Below are 22,002 nucleotides of genomic sequence, written 5' to 3'. Positions count from 1 at the left end.
TTCGATCTCGAAAACACGGTAGATGTTACTGCCCTGTTGAAGTTTAAAAGCTGTTGAAGTTTCTGAATACGAACTTTTTAGAAATTGATATTGAGAAATTTCATCTTAAAAAGTTACAATCCGTCTCGACCACAATTGTAAATACCAAAAGCAATCAGGGTTCGGTCCAAAGTCTTATTCCTTTTTACCACGTTCAATCGTATTCATTAGCACTATGTACCATGTATTCAATCGTATTTATTAGCACGGTGTTATACACCTTGGATTAGATGTTATAGTGGATAACTTTAATATAAATTTGCAGGCCATTATAATGATTAGGAATAAATTATAAATAAATAAAAATATCTATAAAACCTACAGCTGATCCTCTCAGCAGTGATCTGAGATTAATATAAGGTCTTTTAGGTCGAAAAATTATAAAAATTATCGTACATGATCCTTTAGTTGAAAGTTAAATTTATGACGAATAAACGTGAGGGCTCAATAACTTGCGATCACTACAGAATATTATCTTAATTTGGATACATAATTACCTTCAAAAACTACATCCACGACAGGTTAGCTTAAATATATTAGAACCTGCGAGAATATAACCATCGACGATCGTACTTCAATTTCATGACATGTGATTATATAACTCACAATTCTCACGTCTAAGTAGACTATTCACAGCTAAATAAGTTAATAGCTTCGTGGACACAGCTGAAACGTATTACATAAAATATTAACATTAATATCTAATATACCATAGTATGTCAATTCTATTTATAAATCAAACTGTTTTACTTTGGATTGTGTAAATATGTGTGCTATAATTTTGTATATCTGTTTTTATTTACAGATCGGTTATTTAACAAATACTTAAAGTAGAATGATAATATAATCAGAAAAGAATGGAATTCTTGTCAAGATAACTTATAAATAAAATTTTTTCCTAGCAAAGACAGAGGAGTGGTTGCTATGGAGAATTTTAGTAAATATGACTTTATATGTAAATATAAAGATACCTTACAGCTCGTTCAGGATATTAAAATATATATTACTGATTGTGTTGAAATCGTGTGTAGATCAGTTGAGTCATAAATAAAATAAATTTCAGTATCGAAATATTTTATTTTTGTATTCTCCTTCCCCTGATTTCATTTTATATAATAAACTAAGCTTCCAAGTTTTTTTTCAAAGCATTTTGTTTAAAAAGAATTTTTATTACTGATGGATTTAACAATTCGTATGTATTTAATAAAAAATAATTCTTATTCGAATATGCTTAACAATAATAACTATTTGAATTTGTCGTTTAAAAGTAGATAGAATAGATAGCGATAAAATTCCTTCCATGTTACCTCTTAATATGATGACTACACAGTTATTTATTTACTTTCGGTGTTGTTTATGAGACTATTTAATTTAATTTCTACAGAAATTAAACATGAAGAATATATTTGATATTTTCGTGGGTAGCTATATTAAATAAGGTATATTTTGTGGATGATAGAATTCATTTTAAATTAGGCAGCCTTGTTTGTGATCGAGCCAGAATGGTTATATGTTATTAAGTATTAAAAATAAGCCAACTCATATTTTTCTGGTTTTTGATTGCACGTAAACTGCAATTTTTAACTGCATTTGAAAGTGCACGTTGGAAATTTTATTCTATCAAAAATCGGTTCCAAGTTTTTTTTATTTTGCTCTATATTTTTTATTTAGGAGATGTTTCTCCGCTTATTCTGTAGTAGCTTAATTTGTAATACTCTTTTAAATGATACGACTCGAATTAAAAAAAGTTGTAAATGGTAGGAAAAAAGCATTGAAAATAAATTTTTAACTGTTTTTCTTAAAAAGATTATAAAAAATTAAAAATATTACTAAAAAGATTTTGTATTTTTCGAAGAAATATACCAATTTTTAATTTTTTTAAATTTAGATAAAAAAGATGTGCAGTTTGATTTTAATGAAAAACTAAATATTGTTTATTAGATATGAACGAAACACATAATTTATATTCAATAAATAAATTATAAAAAATGGTTATTTTGGAAAATTGATTAAGAAATATTATGTTTCGAAAATACATACCGCAGATATATGTTTAGGCTATATAAATAATAATCTACTTGCAGAAAATAAATATATGACTGGTTTATGAATAGATATTTATCATACGAAAAAATTAGTACATAGACTAGTTTTTGTTCCTCTTGATGCTGTAGTAATAAGAGAATATTGTTATTGCAGCGAAAATATTGCGTTAGTTGAATTAGAGTTAATAATTAATTTAGAAAGCACATAATCGTCTAAATAAGGAATTATTTTCATATTATAACATACGAGGTGTGTTCAAAAAGTAAGGTGACTTTTCAAATTTCACGGGCAACGTACTTTCGATTATCGATTTTTTTGTTTTGTTATGTTAGTACACTCTTCCTGAACATCTGTACCAAGTTTCAAGTGTATAGCATTTTTTGTTTGGTTGTGAGAGACGTAAAGGTTATAAGTGTTTTGCGTGTTCGGCGATTTCTTGCTACGAAAAATATGGATCAAAGGATTTGCATCAAATTTTGTGTAAAAAATAAAATAAAGTGCTCCGAAACACTTGAAATGTTGACGGTGGCATACGGTGAAACTGTTCTGTGTAAAAAAAATGTGAACAAGTGGTACAAACTCTTCCAAGATAGCCGGGAAGATGCCAATGACGAGCCTCGCTCTGGACGCCCAAGCACGTCAACAACTGATGAAAACGTTCAAGCAGTGAAGAAAATTGTTCTGGAAAATCGTCGAATCACTATCAGAGAAGTTGCTGAGGATGTTGGTATATCGCTTGGCTCGTGCAATGAAATTTTTTCTAACGTTTTGGGCATGTGACGTGTGTCAGCGAAGTTTGTTCCGAAATTGCTAAATTTTGACCAAAAGAACCGTCGCATAAGCATCGCTCAAGAACTGTTGAATGACGTCAACGACGACCCAGATTTACTCAAAAGGGTCATAACTCGTGACGAATCATGGGTATATGGTTATGATATCGAAACCAAAGTCCAATCGTCCCAATGGAAGAGCCCAGATGAGCCAAGACCGAAAAAAGCACGCCAAGTTTGATCAAATGTCAAAGTTTTGCTAACTGTTTTCTTCGATTACCATGGCGTGCTACATCAGGAGTTCTTACCATATGGACGTACGGTCAATAAACAGTATTATCTTGAAGTTATCCGCCGTTTGCGAGAAGCAATACGAAGAAAACGCCCAGAATTGTGGGAAAACAATTCATGGCTTTTGCATCACGATAATGCCCCTGCTCACTCATCTTTGCTTGTGTCGAACTTTTTGGCGAAAAACAAAACCAAAATTTTGCCTCAGGCACCATATTCAGCGGATATGGCCCCATGTGACTTTTTCTTGTTCCTAAAACTAAAGAGACCTATGAAAGAACGGAGATTTGCAACGATTGAAGAGATAAAGACTGCATCGCTGGAAGAGCTCAAGGCTATACCGAAAAGTGCTTATGAGAAGTGCTTTGAGGATTGGAAAAACCGTTGGCATAAGTGTATTGTATCTGAGGGGAATTACTTTGAAGGGGACAACATAAATATTGATAAATAAATAAATATTTTTTCTTAAAAATACAAAGTCACCTTACTTTTTGAACACACCTCGTATATATACGGAAACTAATGTTAGGACAGTAATTGGTGATAGGTGAAATAAGTTTACATCCAATAAACTTCTTTCAATTACAAACAAAAAACGAAAGAAGATTAATACAGAAATTCTGCGCATACGAAATCTAATAAAGATTTAGCTGGGATTTACACTCATCCTCAAGCATGCAAAAATGGTCCGAAAATGGATCCAAAATCGACTAACGTAAAAAGTTTCTATATTATTTTTAGATTAAAAAAATTTTAAATTAAAAATCCTAAGTGATTGGGTTCGCAAGTTGTGGACGCTTTTGTATTTATATCATGTGCATTCATAAATAACAAAGTAGAACATTTGAATATACGCGTGCCATACGTTTCTTAACATCGAACTTACTCTCCTTCGAAGAAATCAAATATGTATTTATTATTTTTTGTTGATATTATTATTTTTTATTCGTAAATTTATTGATATATTGATGTAAGGGCTTAATAAACAAAGCAATATTTTAGTTGTTCTGTTTTTCCGACGTATCGTAAAATGCTCCAGTAGTTTTTATGGAGTTATTTAATAAATATATGACACTATTTAAAACTTTTCTCGACACCCCTAATGCGTAATAGGAAAATTCATTTCAAAGTAATATATACTGCAACGATTGCCGAAAATCGTTTGGACTCGCGTGAGCTACTAAGCGTGGCTGAGCGCAACAGCCGCGATCGGTTTGGGTTAGAGAGAGAGAGAGGGCGCGTTAGGGGTAATGACCGGGAGGGGAGAGTTAGCGAGCCAGTATGACTGTGTCCTTCAGTCCGGCTACATCGTAGTTAACGAGTCAGAGGCAACGACGTGTTCTATTGTTTCTGAAGGAGATCCAGGGAGTTGTGTACATTGTTAGTGAGTGTGGGGGTGGGTGTGCACACTGCGCAACGTGTGTATCAACTGTCAACAACAATCGATACGGTGGAACGAGTGCACACACTGCACAACGTGTGTCGCTCCGACACCGGTAATAGCAGCTGTGAGTGGAGTGCCGAGTGCGCACATTGCTTAACGTGTGCGGCCTCGGCAGTAGCGAGCTCAACCTCGGCAGCTTCAGCGGCAACGCAACAACATCAGCGGAGCAGCAGTCGCAGAGGCAGTTCATCGTCAGTTAATTTAATCGGATACGGTTGGCCACCGTATCCTCGTAGATGTAGCGGTAGGTGCACAGCATTTTTTTAATCGCGTCTAGCGTGCGATCCCGCGCAGTGTGCGCGGTGGATTTATAGTCAGCGAGCGTGCGAATAGTCCGCGACGTCTGCGAGATATACTCTCTCTCTCCCCATTCGAATTACTGTGTCGGAATAGCGTGCGAAAGTCTCTCGGTAAATCCCTCCCTTATATACGTTTTGAGTAAATAAATTGGTTAGAGATCAATACGAAACACTCTCGTTATTTCGTCTTCCCTTTGTTCGACATCGGTGTTATTGTTTACGTTTGATTCGAACGCGCCGGTAGTACAGCACGAATCACGAAAGCAACAGGAGAAGCAACCCGCCAACCGAGTTGTCAGCAGTGGCCGACGAAGCGCTGTAAAGCCAGCGTACCAGCGCCCCTTGCGGAGAGATCGCGAACCCAGGTTAGATCGGTAAGAGAACTCGGCGCAGGCGCACACCGGGACAAGGTGAGCTAGTGTGCTAGAAGCATACAGTTAACAGTGCACCGTCTGGCTGTATTAAGGATTATTATTACCCGGGGTTTGCGGCTAGGCGGCGGCCTGTTACAATACACCAGAGAAAAATCCGTCAAACCTTTTCGAGTTGCATTTTCACACTTAGGCTTCAAAATGCCTCCTGGATATTTTCATTCTAAAAATAGATGAAAAGTATGTGGTACATGTAGCCGAAAAATAATTGTTGGTAAAATGAAGCCAGAAAAATTTTTAATAAGTAAAAATATTGAAAACCTCATAAAAAAGTATGTATCTGTGGATTTTGATTTCAATAATAAAAAATATCTTTTGAGCATATGTAGGTTTGCTCTTTATTGATATTGAAAAAGAAATGTTTAATCGTCAAGTACCAATTATGCCTAATTATAAAGAGTTAGTATTAGAGAAATACACTCGTTTAAATAACGCTTGTGATTGCTACGTATGTTTGACTGCTCAGTTTAAAGAACCCATAAAGGTTGAGAAAGGCAGAGGAAAATTTAGAAAATAAATAAGAAAATTGACCTTTCTATTGGATTCTATGAATCACAAAAATCACAGCAGCCTTTATTGAATAAAAGTAATGATTCTGTTGATTCAATCAAATATTGTATAAAATGTTTTCAAGAAATTAGCAAAGGTTCTATGGAAGCAAGTTATGATTGAAAAACAGGATTTTCATGGTTTCAATTTTCCCATATTATGTTATACTATTTATAACAGGATAAGTAATTACGGATTTATTGCTATGATTAAACTCATCAACATGACACCTACAAAAACAGCAATCATTTTTATAATCTACAGGATTGCGCCAAACTGTTTGTACAGAGACATCTTTTTCGATGTTATTCCAGTTCAGCAAAGTCCGGCAACAATCTTTACAAATGAAGTTTGGCACCCATGGTTTATCGAGATTTTTCATAGGTATTTGATAAAATTCTTGGAATTGTTTTTGAATGATCTCAGTTTCTATCTAGGAAATAGAAACAATTCAAACTTTCCATAAACATAAAAAAACTTATTCACTTTATCTATACACGGATTCCTCGAACATTACACTTTTACTTTATTCGTTAATCTGTCTGATCTCTAACACGGATGACATTTACGAAGAAGTAGCTGCTTTACGTTAGCCTGTCGATCAAACACGATTAACAAAATTTACTTATAGGTTGGATTTTTGAAGTCGCTCATTAAGAATACAAAATTAGATTTTTCAAATTCAAAATTGCTGATCGAATATGGTACATTGAATTCAAGTATTTTAGTTAAAAAACTATACATATAGTATAATGTTTTTCTAAACTTTTTCTCGATTCACCGCGATTTGACCTTCAAATAACCTTGAGCTGCCGTGATAAAGGTCAATAACTTTCGATGATCTGCGACACAGAAACCCTTATACCCTTATACAGAAACTCGTATGCCCTTGCAATGTCATATGGAAGGTTTGGTGTAACATCTTAGAGAAAATGATGAACTGTATGATGTTAAGACAATATCAAATACTTAACTTCTATAACGATATTTTGATAAAAAAAAAGATATTCCAAATCAGAAAAATGGATTTGGAAGAGTAAAGATGCTACTTTATGAAGGTCTGTCTTGTTTGAGAAAAACAATTTATTCACGATGTTACATAATCTCATATATAGCTAAAAACCGTGTTTTTAGCACTTTTAGGTTAGGTTATCTCGGAAATCTAAGGTGACGGATCATTCTGAAGTTGAATTCGAATTCAGGGCATCAAAAACTTTTGGGTTCATTGTAACGGGGTTACTACCGTTTGATTACTTTTACCCGCGTAATCGTATTGAAGAACGCACCTAATTACCTATGTTCAATACGGAAGTCGGAGAGCAAGGGGGAACAGGTGTCAGTCAATCAATTATCTACAGGAGTGAAATCAACACGGCGGGTATTAGGTTAATATCGCTGACGGAATCTTTTATTATCTCTCAAATGCTACACTAGAATTGGCCCGCGTGTTTATGTTTACAGTGGCGCTCGCACGACGACGACATACAGAGTCGGATCGCTCGCCGCTCTTTGTTAGCAGAGCAACATGCACGCTTCGCTTCGAGTACGGATAATTAGTTATCATACATGCAATCGCGGTCGCGAGATTAAGCTGACCAGCTTACCTTTTAGCAGTCTTGCGGTGAACGAATGGGCAACTCATACTCTCGTAGCGGTAAAGTTTGTCTGTTCTTTTCGCGGATCACGAATTCGCACGCACGTGGTTTCGCCTTCGATGGCGAAACCTCACACACACACACACTGGATTCCGCAGGGAACGACGCTGCTTCAGCTGGCTCAGGTCGGCACTCCGTATAGCTCAGTAACAATTTTTTGTTGATCTCTGGGACACCCGATGAGCGTTTGGAGCCCATGTGTTTGGAACCGATCTTTATTAGCATACCGCGTGCGCGTGTGCTGTCTCATTTTCAAGTTCGCGAACACATGGAGCGCATATGCCGCGAACATATGTTTTACGTTTTCATTAGCTGTTTCTAATATTCTCGTTATTTAACTGCGAATATTTTGTTTATCATAAGTCATTTTTATATAGTCTATTTCTAATATCCCTTCTACATTTTTTATAGTAGTTAATATTTATCTTGTTAAATTTTTTATCCAACTTCACTATTTTCCTTCTTTCCATTATTACAAGTTTTATCATTTATCATTGATCCAATAGTCATTGTCTGTTCACCTAGCGGTACTACGTTCGGCAATTACAATCTTAACAGACTGCTAGTGTTTGCGTTGTTTCACACTTTTCCGATTTGAGGGTGATATGGCGTCTCCAAGACATGACCACCCCTCTCTCTGGGCGCCAATAAGTTGGCATAGCCACTGTCTTTCACCCCTTCGCTTTCAAATATATTGGGGATCCGGAAGTCAAGTTTGCTACGACATCCCTGGCGCGACTCAGCGAGTCGGAACCTTTTTAATCTAAGGCGGCGACCTCCTCGGAAGGAGTACCGATCTTTTCACGGTTCAACGCTCAAGGAGAGCGGAACTAAAGGTTTGACCCTCGGTTTGGGCGCGACGGGACTCTAGTTGCCCCAACGTCTACTACGTCGGAAGCACGCAGCATACAAATCTTACGAGATTTGCTTGACCTGGTACCACTACCCCGCAGAGGCCAACCCAAATTGGGATGTCAGAAGGGAGACTCAGCCAGGACAGCCAGAGGAAGATTCCTAAGACGATCAACCAACTAAGTCCCCCCTCTTGGGCTCGCGTTCGAAAAACATCCCACCCTGCGTACCTGTATTAAGGGATTTCTCCCACGACTCACAGGTCCATCGCTTCGACATACCGGGGTACGTCTCCCCATTGCGTTTCGGTCGTCCCCGCTCACGCTGGTGGGTATCCGTCATAATCTTAACAGACTGTCATAAATCAAGTTCTAGAGAAGCAGACCCAGGATAAATGTCTGTGCCATAATTACTGTGATATCTATTATGACCCAACTCTCCGCCATCTCATACTTGATTTTCCTTTCTGTCAAGTAATCCGACAGTAACTTCAGCAAGTAGTCGGATACTCCATAGGCGCGTAAGGCTTCTAGAATATCCAACCACGTAACCGAGTTGAAGACCACTGTTTATGGCCAGCGTCACAGTCACAACGATTGGCATGTGCTTTTCTATACTCCACTTCGTCTAAAAAAAACCTTGTTCGTAATATCTGAATCCCCAAAAACAATGTACTAGTGATCGCTTGCATTGAAGTTATCGATCACCTGTCATTCCTCTATCCGCTCTAATGACGTTGATTTTCTTCCTTGATTTGCCACTGTCAGATTCAGCCTAACAGTCATTTCCAGCAGCATTCTGCCTTTCGTCTCTGTTACTTCCATTTCCCATTATATTCCAATGGAATTAAAATCTCCTACTACTGATAAATACTCAGAGATATCCATCAATTCGGCGACACGTCTGTCTGTATTTTCTCCAAAATCCGCTATGCTGAGGTTCGTAGACGGGTATACGCTAACGTAACGTCTCGTATGTTGCTCGCTCAGTATCAAGATGACTGTTCCCCTTTCCATGGCTAAGAATCTGAGGTTATTAGGTTACAGTTTCGAATGTTACGGAGTTCAGCATTAGGAATATTGGAGTTCAATGTTAAGAAAATTGTTGGTTAAGGTTCTTTGGTTATTGCCACACAGATTACAGAGCTTGACGCTTTATCTTAACGATATTAAGATAGAACAGTTTTAGGTTATAGTCTTGCATGTATTCTGTATATGTTATATACGAGGTGTGATCAAAAAGTAAGGTGAATTTTTATTTTTCTCAAAAAATATTTATTTATTCATCAATTTTTATTTTATCTCCTTCAAAGTACTCCCCCTCGGATATAATGTACTTGTGCCAACGCTTTTTCCAATCCTCAAAGCATTTCAAAAAATCATTTTTTGTGATCTTGTTTAGTTCATCCTTCGATGCCGTCTTTATCTCCTCAATCGTGGCAAGACGCCGTCTTTTCATGGGTCTCTTCAGTTTTGGGAACAAGAAGAAGTCACAGGGGGCCAGATCTGGGCAATACGGTGCCTGTGGCATCGTGACTGTGTTGGTTTTAGCCAAAAATTCGCGCACAAGCAACGATGTGTGAGCAGGGGCGTTATCATGGTGCAAAAGCCAATTTTTATTTTTCCACAAATTCGGACGTTTCTGGCGGATTTTGGCTTAAAGTAGACTCACCGTATGCCACTTTCAGCATTTCAAGTGTTTTGGAACATTTGATTCCATTTTTCACACAAAATTTAATGCAAACTCTTTGATCCATGTTTTTAGACAGCAGCAAATCGTGGAGCACGCAAAACACTTCTAACCTTGATGCCTCTCACAAACAAACCAAACATACTACAAAGCTGAAATTTGGAACGTATGTTCTAGACGAGTGTACCGACATAACCAAATAAAAAAGTCGAAGATCGAACGGACGTAGCCCGCTAAATTTCAAAATTCACCTTACTTTTTGATCACACCTCGTATAATATAATATAATATAATATATTTGTAAAATCTAAAGCTTCTTTTGATACCGCTAGCTAGCGCATGAAAATCTGTGATGAAAAAATTCATAACCAAGTTACACATACAATTATACATATAAAAGTGTCTATACCTTCCCAAAGCGATCAGCAAGGATTTTCAATTTCACATTTTCCTAGTGTACGAACGATATAGAAAATAGCGGCGTTAGCAGATTTTATATCCATTTTGAACCTACTTGTCCTTAGTTGAGGATAATCGTAATATTTTACCCTATTAAAAATTGCGATTGACGGGCGAGTTAACAGTATAGCGGTATAAAATATTTCTGTAGTGATATTTTAAAAATTTATTTATATCAGAGACTAAATTTTAAAAGAACATTTCAATATTTTGTCGTTCATGTTTCATCAATTAATGTTATAGTGTAAAAGTTTTTACTTACAAGCGGAGACAGGAATTTGCTTGAAACTTTGTAAATAAGTAGATTATCGAAAAATGTTAAATACATATTTTTTTATAGCTGCTGATACGATCATTAAGGGAGTTAAACCCACGCCTACAGTTTACCCCTAAATATCACCATTAAAACACTTTTACAGATATTTTCACTTTCAATCAATATTTTTACTATCGCAATAACCATTAACCCAATAGTAAAATCAACTTAAGAGTTTGTCTCCCTTATTTTGGAGGCGATCGAATCGTATTTTATTAAATATATTTTCGTAATAAAAATTATTTCAAAATAAATAAAAAAGATTAATTTTATAATCTTCTAACATTTTTTTTACTGGTCACGAGTTGGTTATCAAAATTTAAAAATTTAATTTGGTCGATCCCATACGTTCGACGAAACTTTTACAAAAATTTTTAATTTTGATAAATAGTGTCTTTTTGACGCCGTTGAATATCAATTTATAACCACATATTGCAATGGTAGTCGATTCAATTAATCGATCCGTTCGCGATTCTATTACTCACGTGTTAATTCGAACGATTAAGAGAGAGAGAGGGCGCGCGAGCGTTTGAAATGGACAGTTACGCCTCAGCTAGTTTCGCGATAATACCGCCAAATTGTTTTTGCACTGTGTTTCGCCGTTTTACAAAGTTTTCTGGGACGATTTTTTTTACGTGCGTGAGTACAACAACATTGTCGCGACAGCAAGCAGCAGCAATACAGCAGCAGCAAATTGCGATGGATTGGAGAGCAAGGCAGCGCAATTGATCAATTAGAGAAGCATCGACAGTTGATTTTTTCATCAACAATTACGGCTGATCACCGTAATTGTACCGCAGGGTAGGTGCACCTCCCTTTATTATTGCGTGACAAAATACGTTCGGAAGTATTTTGTTAACCGCGACATTGAATCTTTTTGTATTCGCGCCGAGCATTAGTTTCGCGGTAGTTTTCGAATTTTCTCTCTCTCTCTCTCTCTCTCTCTCTCTCTCTCTCACCGAATATTATTCATTGTAAATCCTATTCGAGTGCGTTATTCTTTCGGCCCATAAAAGACTAGTTTTTATTGATTAAAGTTAGTTAATTTTATTCGCCGATTGCGTTATTTCATTTCCTATTAGCTTAAGAGATTTATAAAGGCTTAGGTTTCAATCGGATTTCATCTAGGGGATTAAGCAGATTAGGCATAAAGTCACTTACACCTAAGATACATCGCGTGTCACAAGTCAAGTGACTTAAGGTGAATTCAACTCAGTTAGAAAGAAGACACCAAAACGAAATCATCTGACGTAAAGGCGGATACACGTACAACTAGACGTGTTTAACGGAGCTGCGGTTAGCTCTGCATCGTGAGAGTTTGTGCTTAAATAAATTTTCCATTTTGTTAGATAACCTCCCCCGTTACAATATTTGAAATTCATAATATTGAATATAATATGGTGGAAGAAATTGATAATGAGTGAGATGTGTAATTTTTGCAGAAAATTTGTACAAATAATTTCCTATGAAAAAAAATTTATTTTTATTTATTTTTATTTCTAATTTTTAAATCTACATGAAAACAGAGAAATCATAATGTACTTTTAAACAATTTTAATTTTTTGTTTTCAGTAAGGATTACAAATTATCAAGAGATTAATAAAAAAGATTAGGCACGCAATAATTTCCAATGAATAAAATATACAATTATAATTTTTCTTATTGCTAATTTCATAATAATTTTTTTTTAATTTTAATAGATATTCTTTATAACAATTCAATAATTTTCATTAGAGTGCAATTTGTTCTATAAATTGAATATTTGAAATTGTTGATAATCGCGACTGTTTTATATATTATTCCTATGGTTTATAATTTTTGTAATAATGTTGCTCTTTAAAAATTGATTTACCCACAATTGCGCTGTTTACACCACCTACAAGTTACATTTCCAATATTATCCTGATACCTACATATAGAATATGTCATATTGAAGCAAAATTCAACAGAATTGCCGTTATTCAATAAAAAAGATTTCATTAATAAAGTACCACTAATAGTTATAAACTGCTCCAAACAAAATGAAACATTAAAAATGAGACCAGTCGACGTTCGCCTAGAATTTGAAACATGGACTGATTTTCTTGAAGATACTGCGGCTCACTGCTTAATATTACACAATCGTATTGTACAATATAATCCCAATAGTGGTGATGTCAAAAAATTAGTTTAAAATCAACAAGACATTATGTAATCAATGTACGAGTACACAATGCTTTTCAATAAAAAGAAATAAAATATATACATTGTTGGAATTTAATACAAGTTACCTATAATCAAACTATATAACACAGGAGAGGGGGGGGGGCTACGAGGATGGTCCGATAAATACTTAGCCTACCAAAGAAAAACGAAAATTTTGAAAAAGTGGCGTTTTATTTTTCAACATAGTCTCCTTTTAGTTCGATACACTTAGCCCAGTGATGCTCCAACTTCTTTAACCCGTCTGAAAAATACGTTTCCTCGAGGTCTGAAAAGTAGGCTTCCGTGGCAGCGATTACCTCCTCATTCGAGTCAAATTTCTTCCCGGCGAGTGACTTTTTCAAGTTTCGAAACAAAAAGAAGTCGCACGGGGCTAAATCTGGAGAATACGGTAGATGGGGCAGCAATTCGTAGCCCAATTCGACCAATTTGGCCATAGCGACGGCGGAGGTGTGAGCCGATGCGTTGTCATGGTGAAAGAGCACTTTTTTCTTCGGCAAATGGGGCCGTTTTTTCTGTAATTCGACGTCGAATCGGCCCAATAATTCGGCATAGTACAGCCCTATGACCGTTTTGCCCCTCTCCAGGTAGTCGATGAAGATCACACCTTGTGAATCCCAGAAAACGGTGGCCATCACCTTTCCGGCAGATGGGGCAGTCTTCGTCTTCTTCAGAGCACTTTTGCCGGGTAAAGTTCACTGTTTCGACTGTTCCTTGGTCTCTGGTGTATACCAGTGGATCCGTGTTTCGCCGACTGTCACGAAACGACACAGAAACTCCTTCGGATTGCGCTTAAACAGCGTCAGACGTTGCTCTGAAGTTGTCTCACGGTTGCGCTTGTTGTTCGGAGTGAGCAAACGCGGCACCCATCGCGCCGGCAGGTTTCTCATGCCCAAAATTTCATGCAGGACATGACCCACGCGGTCTTTTGAGATGCTTACGACCTTAGCTATCTCGCGCACCTTCAATCGTCGATCTGCCAATATGAGATCGTGAATTTTTGTCAGGTTATCCTCTGTGGTAGCCGTTTTCGGAGCACCTGGACGTGGCTCTTCAAAAATCGACGTGCGACCACGTTGAAACTCGTTAAACCAGTTTTTGACGGTCGCCATCGAAGCAGAAGAGTCACCGTACACAGCATCCAAGCGCTTTTTGATTTCGCTGCGCGATTTCCCTTCCAAAAACAAGAATTGAATCACCGACTGATACCGCTCTTTTTCCATTTTTCAAAAATCAACGGACACACTTGCTTTCACACGCTCTCAAAAATAAACTACAACTCCGATCTGGCTGAAATCTTGACCATCGAGAAGGTTGTACTACGTGATAGAATATTTCTTTTGCGAGAGTGGCGCCATCGGGCGGTGAGGCTAAGTACTAATTGGACCACCCTCGTATAGTGACTATCACGCCCTCTTTCGAATGGTGGTGAGATATGGGCTTTATATAAAACAAACACTTACATGTATCCTCATAACGGCATTGATATCTCGTAGAGTTTACATTAACTTCTTCATCTTTTGGAATGGATTCTTTTCATGTATAGACATTCAGGGCTTTCCAGTCTCAAACGAGTTTTTAAATATATGTCGTAAAGTGAATAAATTCTTAGAAAAGTTTCATAATGGTATGTTATTGAGATTTGGTATTATACCGTATAATATTTTACCATGTGTATTAAACAATTATTTACATGATTCTAGAAATATTTATGTAAAAGGATTGCAAAAGAAACACGGGTTACAAAAAATATTACCTAAAAAGTAAATATAAAAATTATTTTTTGTCAGAAATAAAAATCATTATTAATTAGAAACTTTTTTTTTTCTTTTATAGAAAAATTTTGAATCTTGAAAGCAACATGAGATGTCCACCACTGAGAAAATTATCTTTGCCATTAAAAACGTTGTGCATATATCATTACGGTAATCGAGCTAACTTTGTATGTGCCGTTACAAATGCACAAAAATTGTTTACATGGATTAAAGATAGATAGAAGCTATCAGAACTCAAAGGTATCGATGTAGTTGATAATAATATATATAAAAATTCATCTAATGCAACAGTAGTCGATTCGATTAATCGATACGTTCGCGATTCGGCAGCACTCGCGATGTTAGAGCGAACGATTGAGAGATAGAGAGGGCGCGCACGAGTTTAATTTTCAGTTAAATCTCAGCTGTTGTGCAGGAAAACCGCGAAAATTTTCTTTTGTGTTTTGCCATTTGTCAAGTGAAAGTTATTTAGTTTTGATACGTGCGTGGGTGATAGCGAGGTTTGAGAAAAAAACAACGTCTAGCCAACATTATCTTAACAAGCTAGAGACGCTTCTCTCTCTCCTAGGGCTTGTACCTTATCAACATATACTCATGGAACGCCCTATTGTCGAAGGAGAGCAAGAGAGAGAGAGAGAGAGAGAGAATGAGCATCATCCACGTAATGCGATATACGTGCCTAGCAAGCTAGAGACGCTAAACCCTCTCCCAGAGCCCACACCTAGCCAGCATATAGCTTAACAAGCGCCCTGCCAAATTCTACAGCGTCCTACCTTTACAATCTCTATAGGAGGAATCTACCTTGACAGTTCATGTAATAAAATTTATTATTTTTTTATTTACTAATAAGGGGGAGAGCTCTGGGAGACTCCCAACGAGGTGGCTTAAAACATACATTGCTCAACTACTTGTACTATCTGTGTCAATCCGCACACCTCTCAATGTAAACTCAACGTGTATATAATATAATATATTATTTATAATAATAAACGGCTCGCGGTCGCTCCCTCACTTCCACAACTTTCCCAGTTAGCCTGCTTTTTAGGTGGCGTGCGACACGGCTCATATTAGTTAAAACGCTCATATAGCGCGGAAAAAATAAGCCTTGTGGTAGAATAAATAGTAGAGATACTAAAATGTATGGAAAATTGATTGATCGTATACGCAAAGAAATCGGAAGTGACAGTGTTATAAGTGAGGATTAACTTTTCAGTTTCGTGGAAAAGGATAAAAACTGGTAGCCATTATGGCTGCTTTCATCTATGCCAGAGAGCGTGTTGCGCTACAACCGAAATTAGAAGTCCACGCGGAGAAAGACAAGCGAATGAGAGTGAGAGAGAGAGAGAGAGAGATAGAGAGAAAGAGAGAGAGATGGAAAAAATAATAAAAGAGATAAGCAGAGCGACGTCGATTGCTCGCGGACACTGTTGATTGTGTTCGCATTCTGTAACGCATCCAGACGAGTGAGAAGTCGCTATTAGTATGTATATATTTGAGTATTTACACGGAGTTTCATTACATGCATACACCATGTAATACTTTTATGAATAAATTGAAATGTGATTAATAGGGACTATGTAGTATACTAGTAGCTAATAAAGAAATTGCTCTGGTGTACCAGCATTTTTTTTATCGTCCCGGTGTACCGATGTTTTCTTTATCGGCGTGGGATGATGGTATCTTGGAAATAAGGATCTGTCGCTATGTATATTAAATGTTTCCAAGTTTTATGTTATTCCGACTTCGACATTCATTTAATACAATACCATTGATTTGAGAGGAACTGGTGATGAAAAGATAAAAGTTTTATATAAGTTTGAAAAATTTTTTTTATTAATTAGTATTCATATTATATTATTTTTATAAAAAAATTGTACATATTCCAAAAGACACCCCCCTAATTATAGTCTATTATTACTCTTTTCAATCTCAGCGGGTAGTTTTTCATATTTTTCAGGACTCTGGATGAGTAGGTGATTGATTCTTGTGGGCAGAAATATATTGAACTCTGCTTCGAGCTCGAGGACAACTTTCTCACCAAACTTCAATTTAATTTAATTTTAATTTTCTTGATTACAGTTATGATGTAAAGTACTTGGATGTTGAAGTCGTTTACTCTCTTAGTAGATAGATTGATGTTTTTAAGGTAGTTGTGTATTTTTGCTGCTGTGTTGATAGTCTCCATGGTTATGAAAAGAAACTGTAATAGAACGGATGGCATGTCCACAGACGCCAAGACATTACAAGGGCGACGGCTTTCCTTCGTCTTTCTACCCAGCAGCTACCGCCCAACCAGGGAGATCTACATCACCCGGCAAGCTATGGACACAAAGATCAGATTATCTCTCTCTTTTCCTCGTTATTCTCTCATTGTCTAGGGATTGGGTTGGGTTAGGCTAAGTACGGTAATACTCGGTAACCAGGCGTTTACTCACCGGACGTCTGAGATTTTTTGTACGAGCAACAGTACTTCTTAAACGCGGATTATCAAGGCGATTTTGTTGCCGGACGATCCGTGACTTTTTCGCCATCTATATAAGTAATAAGGTTTGGGCCTTCTTTATATTATTTGTTAGTAATAAATCATGTTATGCGTGAAATCATTTACTGATCTATCCTCCTTCCTCCTCCCCTTTTGATCATTAAGAGCGAAAGCGCCTCTTTTATGCCCCTTTAAAGAATTGGTAAAAAAGCGTTCAGGTAAAGCAACAACTTTGTTACAACCCCATGACACAAGCAACTCCATGCAGTGGATAAATTTTCTTCATAGAAATCTGTAAATCCTGTGTACGTATTACTAATTCAATAACATGCTTATCTTAAGAACACGCATGAAAAATAAATCTTTCAGAAAGTTTACTTTTACGCACTCTTTTATCCTGAAATTATCTGTGAAGTACACTGCGTTTGCGTTTTTTATTAATATTAGTGTTCTTCTTTTTAATTTCTAGCAATAGTTAGTCATCATATATTTACTCCATCTACTATGATAACATGTCTTGATGAAAGCGTTATCTCCAAGATTTTACAGAAAATTATCAAGATATAAATCGAGAAAATGCAACTTGTAACTGATCAAGCAGTCCAGTTCCTTATAATTTTTAAGCAAATTGACTACTTACTCCCTGTAATTTCCCCTTTCGTTATAACCAAAACAACTACACTTTTAAAACTAAACCATGCAGCTTGTTTTTTTTTATTGTTGTAATGTCCAAAATGTAAATCTCTTAACAACTACCGAATTAGAGGGCCATCAAAGACACCTTTTCTCAATTTTGCACTCGAGTTAAAAATGATTTACCTAAGTAGCAAAACATTGTTCTTTCTTATCCAAAGATTTGACAAAATGTGTCATCAAATCATATTTTATGAGCAAAGGAGGAATGAGAATTTTCATGAGATTGTTTAGTTTGTGACGGAGAATCGCGGCTTGGCCGGTGTTTTACCGTCGGGATCTCGTTAATGTCCACGCCAAACTGCGAGATGTATGCGTATAGAGTACATTCTTATGCAAAGAAAAAAAAGAGCGAGAAGAGAAAAAGAGAAAGAGAAAAAATAAGAGAGAGAAAAAGAAGATAGAAGGAAGAAGAGCGAGAGAGGCAGACGATAGAAAAGAAAGATCGGAAGCTACACGCGCAATCTCGGGCCAAACGTATGTACCTCGCTGAAGATGCAGATCTCGAGACACGTCTAATGTGCGGGGTGATTTTTTATATTACTGGCTGGGTCATGTCTAATAATTTTGCTTTGGATTTTTACCCAGTGCGCGTGTGCTTTCGGCAAGGTGACGCGGGTGCGCGCATGAGCAGCCATTGCCGCAAACAGTTTACGTTTCACGACAAACAGCGAGATGCGACTGAGTTACAATAAAGCGGCGCATTACTGCGACTCCACCGATTTAACTTATGGCCCTATTATAGAAGAACCAGTTGTGTGTTGCTGACACATATGAGGAGCTGCAGGATCGCTTACTGCGGTACATGGTCGCGTGTGAGAGACTGGAGCTGAATCCGCCGCTGGGTCCTGGAGACTTCGTGTTGGGTTTTGTCCCGGGACCATCCGAGAGCATTCTCCATGAGAATTGGCGATGACCGAGAGATCGAGTGGCGATTAGGCTAAGGGCCGGTGAGTGGAGAGCCAGGTCTCCAGGCAGGAATTGTGAAATTCTGGAGGTTTGTCAGTTAAGTATCCACTTTTGAACCATGAACATTTAAAAATATTATGGAATCTTGAAGATGATAACTGATTATGCATGAGAAATTCCATTTTAATGATATTATTTCTTTCGTGTAAACTGACATTATAATCCAACAAAATAATTATATCTAATGAATTTCTTACGAAGTTTTTCTAGAAGCGAAAAGCATAAACAGCTATGGTCTGAATTTTACCAATTGTACCCGGTGGTATCGCCATTAGCTTTAAATTCATCTCTTTTAGTACAACTTCTTATTCAGTACTTTGGCATTGACTACTCTAAGAGTCCAAAAGTAGCATAGATGAAATTTAATACTTGTCAGAACTATTTCTCTCATAGACGTCTGAAAAATTTTTTTCGAAACCTTGTCAGATTTCAAAGCTTTTATTAACATATTTTCTGGAGTAAATAGGATTTGCCTAACCCCGAGTCCAAAATCTCTACTAGCCTCTTTCAATACTAAAAACAAAGGCGAAAGCAACTTACCCTCTGCTAATATAGTAGGCTGAATTGTACAGCTGTGTTTTAACGATAATAGTGATTTTGCTATGTTTTGTACCTCCTTAATTCCTTTACAAGTCATTTTGATTAATTTCTTTATAAAAACATTTTTACCAGTGCGAATTTCGAAATTAAATCCACTTTGACCAGAATTAAATACGTTTTCTGCATCGTATTTGGTAAGCGCCTGTCGGACTTCAGTTCTGAAGGATTCAAATTTGTCTTCTATTTCATTAGTTTCCATAAATGAAACTTTTCTAAGAAATTTAGTAATTATTCGAGATACGATTTATGTTTCTTTTTAAATTCCGGAATCCACCAATATGATGCTTTGAATGTGTGAAGTCATATTTATTTCAGCTTTCTTTTGTAAAGCCCTTCTTATCAAATCAATATCATGAATAGTCAGTTTTGATGCAATGGCTTTAAATTATTTAAAATTAAAGTTTTAAATTGTTTAAAACATGTCCCGAAATTTGAAGTAATTTTTCGTATCTGTTGCGCCCCACTTCAACTTGCTGTTTCCATCGTCGCAATTGTTTTTGGCTACTTACTAGTCGATACCCGTTCCGTACAGAATTTATTGAGTAAGGCTTATTAAAGATTAAAATAATAAAAAATATGTATCACGCATTTAACGTAAACGACATTTTAACATTAAACACAAAGTATCAAAACAATCACTATCAATTTTTTTCCTGGAAATAAAAATTTGTGATAATAACATAAAAATGTACAAAATCAACAAGAACTACGTTAAAAAAGAGAAATCCCTCATTGCGTGCAATGTCAGAAATACGGCCTCATAAAAATTATTTTTATAGAACTTCAGTATGTACTAAATGTGACAATAATCACTTTATTACAAATTGCTCAATTTAAACAAAATTAAAAGATGTTAAAACCCTCAACCATGGAGAAAATCATTTAGCCACCCTGCTAAAACAAGGACATGCAACTGGATTGAAAATCCGCTTTGAGTCTATTTCTGAATCCTATAAATGGCAATTGAAATTCATTAAAGTAGAATGAATCTTAATTCACTTTAATGTTTTTTATCCCGAAATTAATTTTACATTCTAAAATAATTAGTTTCAGGATAGAAAAATATTAAAGGGGGTTCAGATCGATTCCAGTTTGATAAATTTAAATTATCATTTGTAGGATTCAGAAATAGACTCGAAGCGGATTAGATTTTCAATCCGGTTGAATGTCCTTGTTATAGCAGGGCAGTTATAAAAGTTGCAATTCAAGGAAAATTTTTCAGTAACAATTATTTTCAGCGATAAAACTAAAACAAATAACAAAATAATAATACCAAAATAAAACAATTAAACATAGCAAACATCGTTACACCAAAAATGTTATACGTATGTGCAGGCTTTAAGCTGTAATGTAAACATAACGTGTAAAGGTAGAGTCGGTTTTGGTAATTTAAATTTTAGTCCGTGACTCTATTTACAAAAATTATTTTCACAGGGGAGCGAAAACACAATTGCTCTAACTACTGAACAATTTGCCAACCGTGCAGGTTGCGATAATCAGGCGTGCGAGAGCTTGAAATGTTTCTATATTGATTAATTTTAATTGTTTACAAATATAACGATGTATTAGTTACGAACAACGTTGTATTTTTCAATTTCTAGTTGATGATAAATGAAATATTCTATTAAGCTATTATTTTATTTATAGTTCTGATTTTTGTTATATTTATATTTATATTTTTCTTATATAATAAGTAACATCAGCATTAAAGAATTATTTTGAAATAATATACTCAAATAAGCGAAAAGAAACAATCAATATGTTAAAAAATAGTACTGTCGAATAAATAAGAAAATAATTACATAACATTGAATTAAATTATTAAAATATTACTTACGTTTTTTTCTATTTACTTTGTTTCAGATGAAATTTTCTTAAATATCAAAGTGCAGAGTAAAACAAGATTTTGTACACCAAGATGATAAATAGTCTTTTCATAATCAATCTTTCTGGGTAAACTATCAAATACTGTCTTCAAGTTTAAATAATTGTTCTTCATCTTTTAGTTATTTAGTTATTTTTATTGTTACAGAGATGTATTTCTAGAAAAGCACTGGAAAAGTGTCGTTGCTCGATCATTATGTGATTATTTTTTTGATCAACAACATAAACTTTTATCTCCAGAAGACACACCTCCCGTAATAGCAACACCACATCATTACTTAATAAGTATATATAGATGTAATATATTTTTTGTAGCTGTATGTACAACAGAAGGTATGTTAAAAATCTAAATCTGTATGATTTTGATCTGATGATTAGGGAAAGCAGGACAGAAATTGTGACATTAATAATTGTTAAAGATTCTACCGGACCGCTCTTAAAAATCATCTGTTCTAAAGGGAAGGTAGCGTTCATGCACATAAGAATTATACACATAATCATTGTACACAAACAAATCCGTATTTTATTTCTTACACAAGGATAAATTGATTGTGCAC

General features: G+C 35.9%; 1 protein-coding gene across 7 annotated transcripts in view; it reads left to right on the top strand.

The window, feature by feature from the left end:
• LOC131675470 (AP-3 complex subunit mu-1) overlaps positions 1-22,002 on the top strand; it is a 391,927-nt gene that overhangs the window by 29,268 nt on the left and 340,657 nt on the right. For 4 of the 7 annotated variants that reach the window (XM_058954461.1, XM_058954457.1, XM_058954455.1 and 1 more), the window contains exons 3-4: positions 21,425-21,514; positions 21,576-21,778. In XM_058954461.1, coding sequence (XP_058810444.1) covers positions 21,480-21,514; positions 21,576-21,778 — 238 coding nt within the window. In that variant the 5' untranslated portion in view covers positions 21,425-21,479. The remainder of the gene's footprint in view (positions 1-21,424; positions 21,515-21,575; positions 21,779-22,002) is intronic. The other 3 variants (XM_058954460.1, XM_058954458.1, XM_058954459.1) reach the window with 1 other exon arrangement.

The sequence above is a fragment of the Phymastichus coffea genome, unplaced genomic scaffold, assembly GCF_024137745.1.
Source record: "Phymastichus coffea isolate CEN01 unplaced genomic scaffold, Cenicafe_Pcof_1.1 PCOF00022, whole genome shotgun sequence".
Taxonomy (NCBI): domain Eukaryota; kingdom Metazoa; phylum Arthropoda; class Insecta; order Hymenoptera; family Eulophidae; genus Phymastichus; species Phymastichus coffea.
Note: the sequence above shows the minus strand (reverse complement) of the source record. Positions and strands in the feature narration are given on the sequence as shown.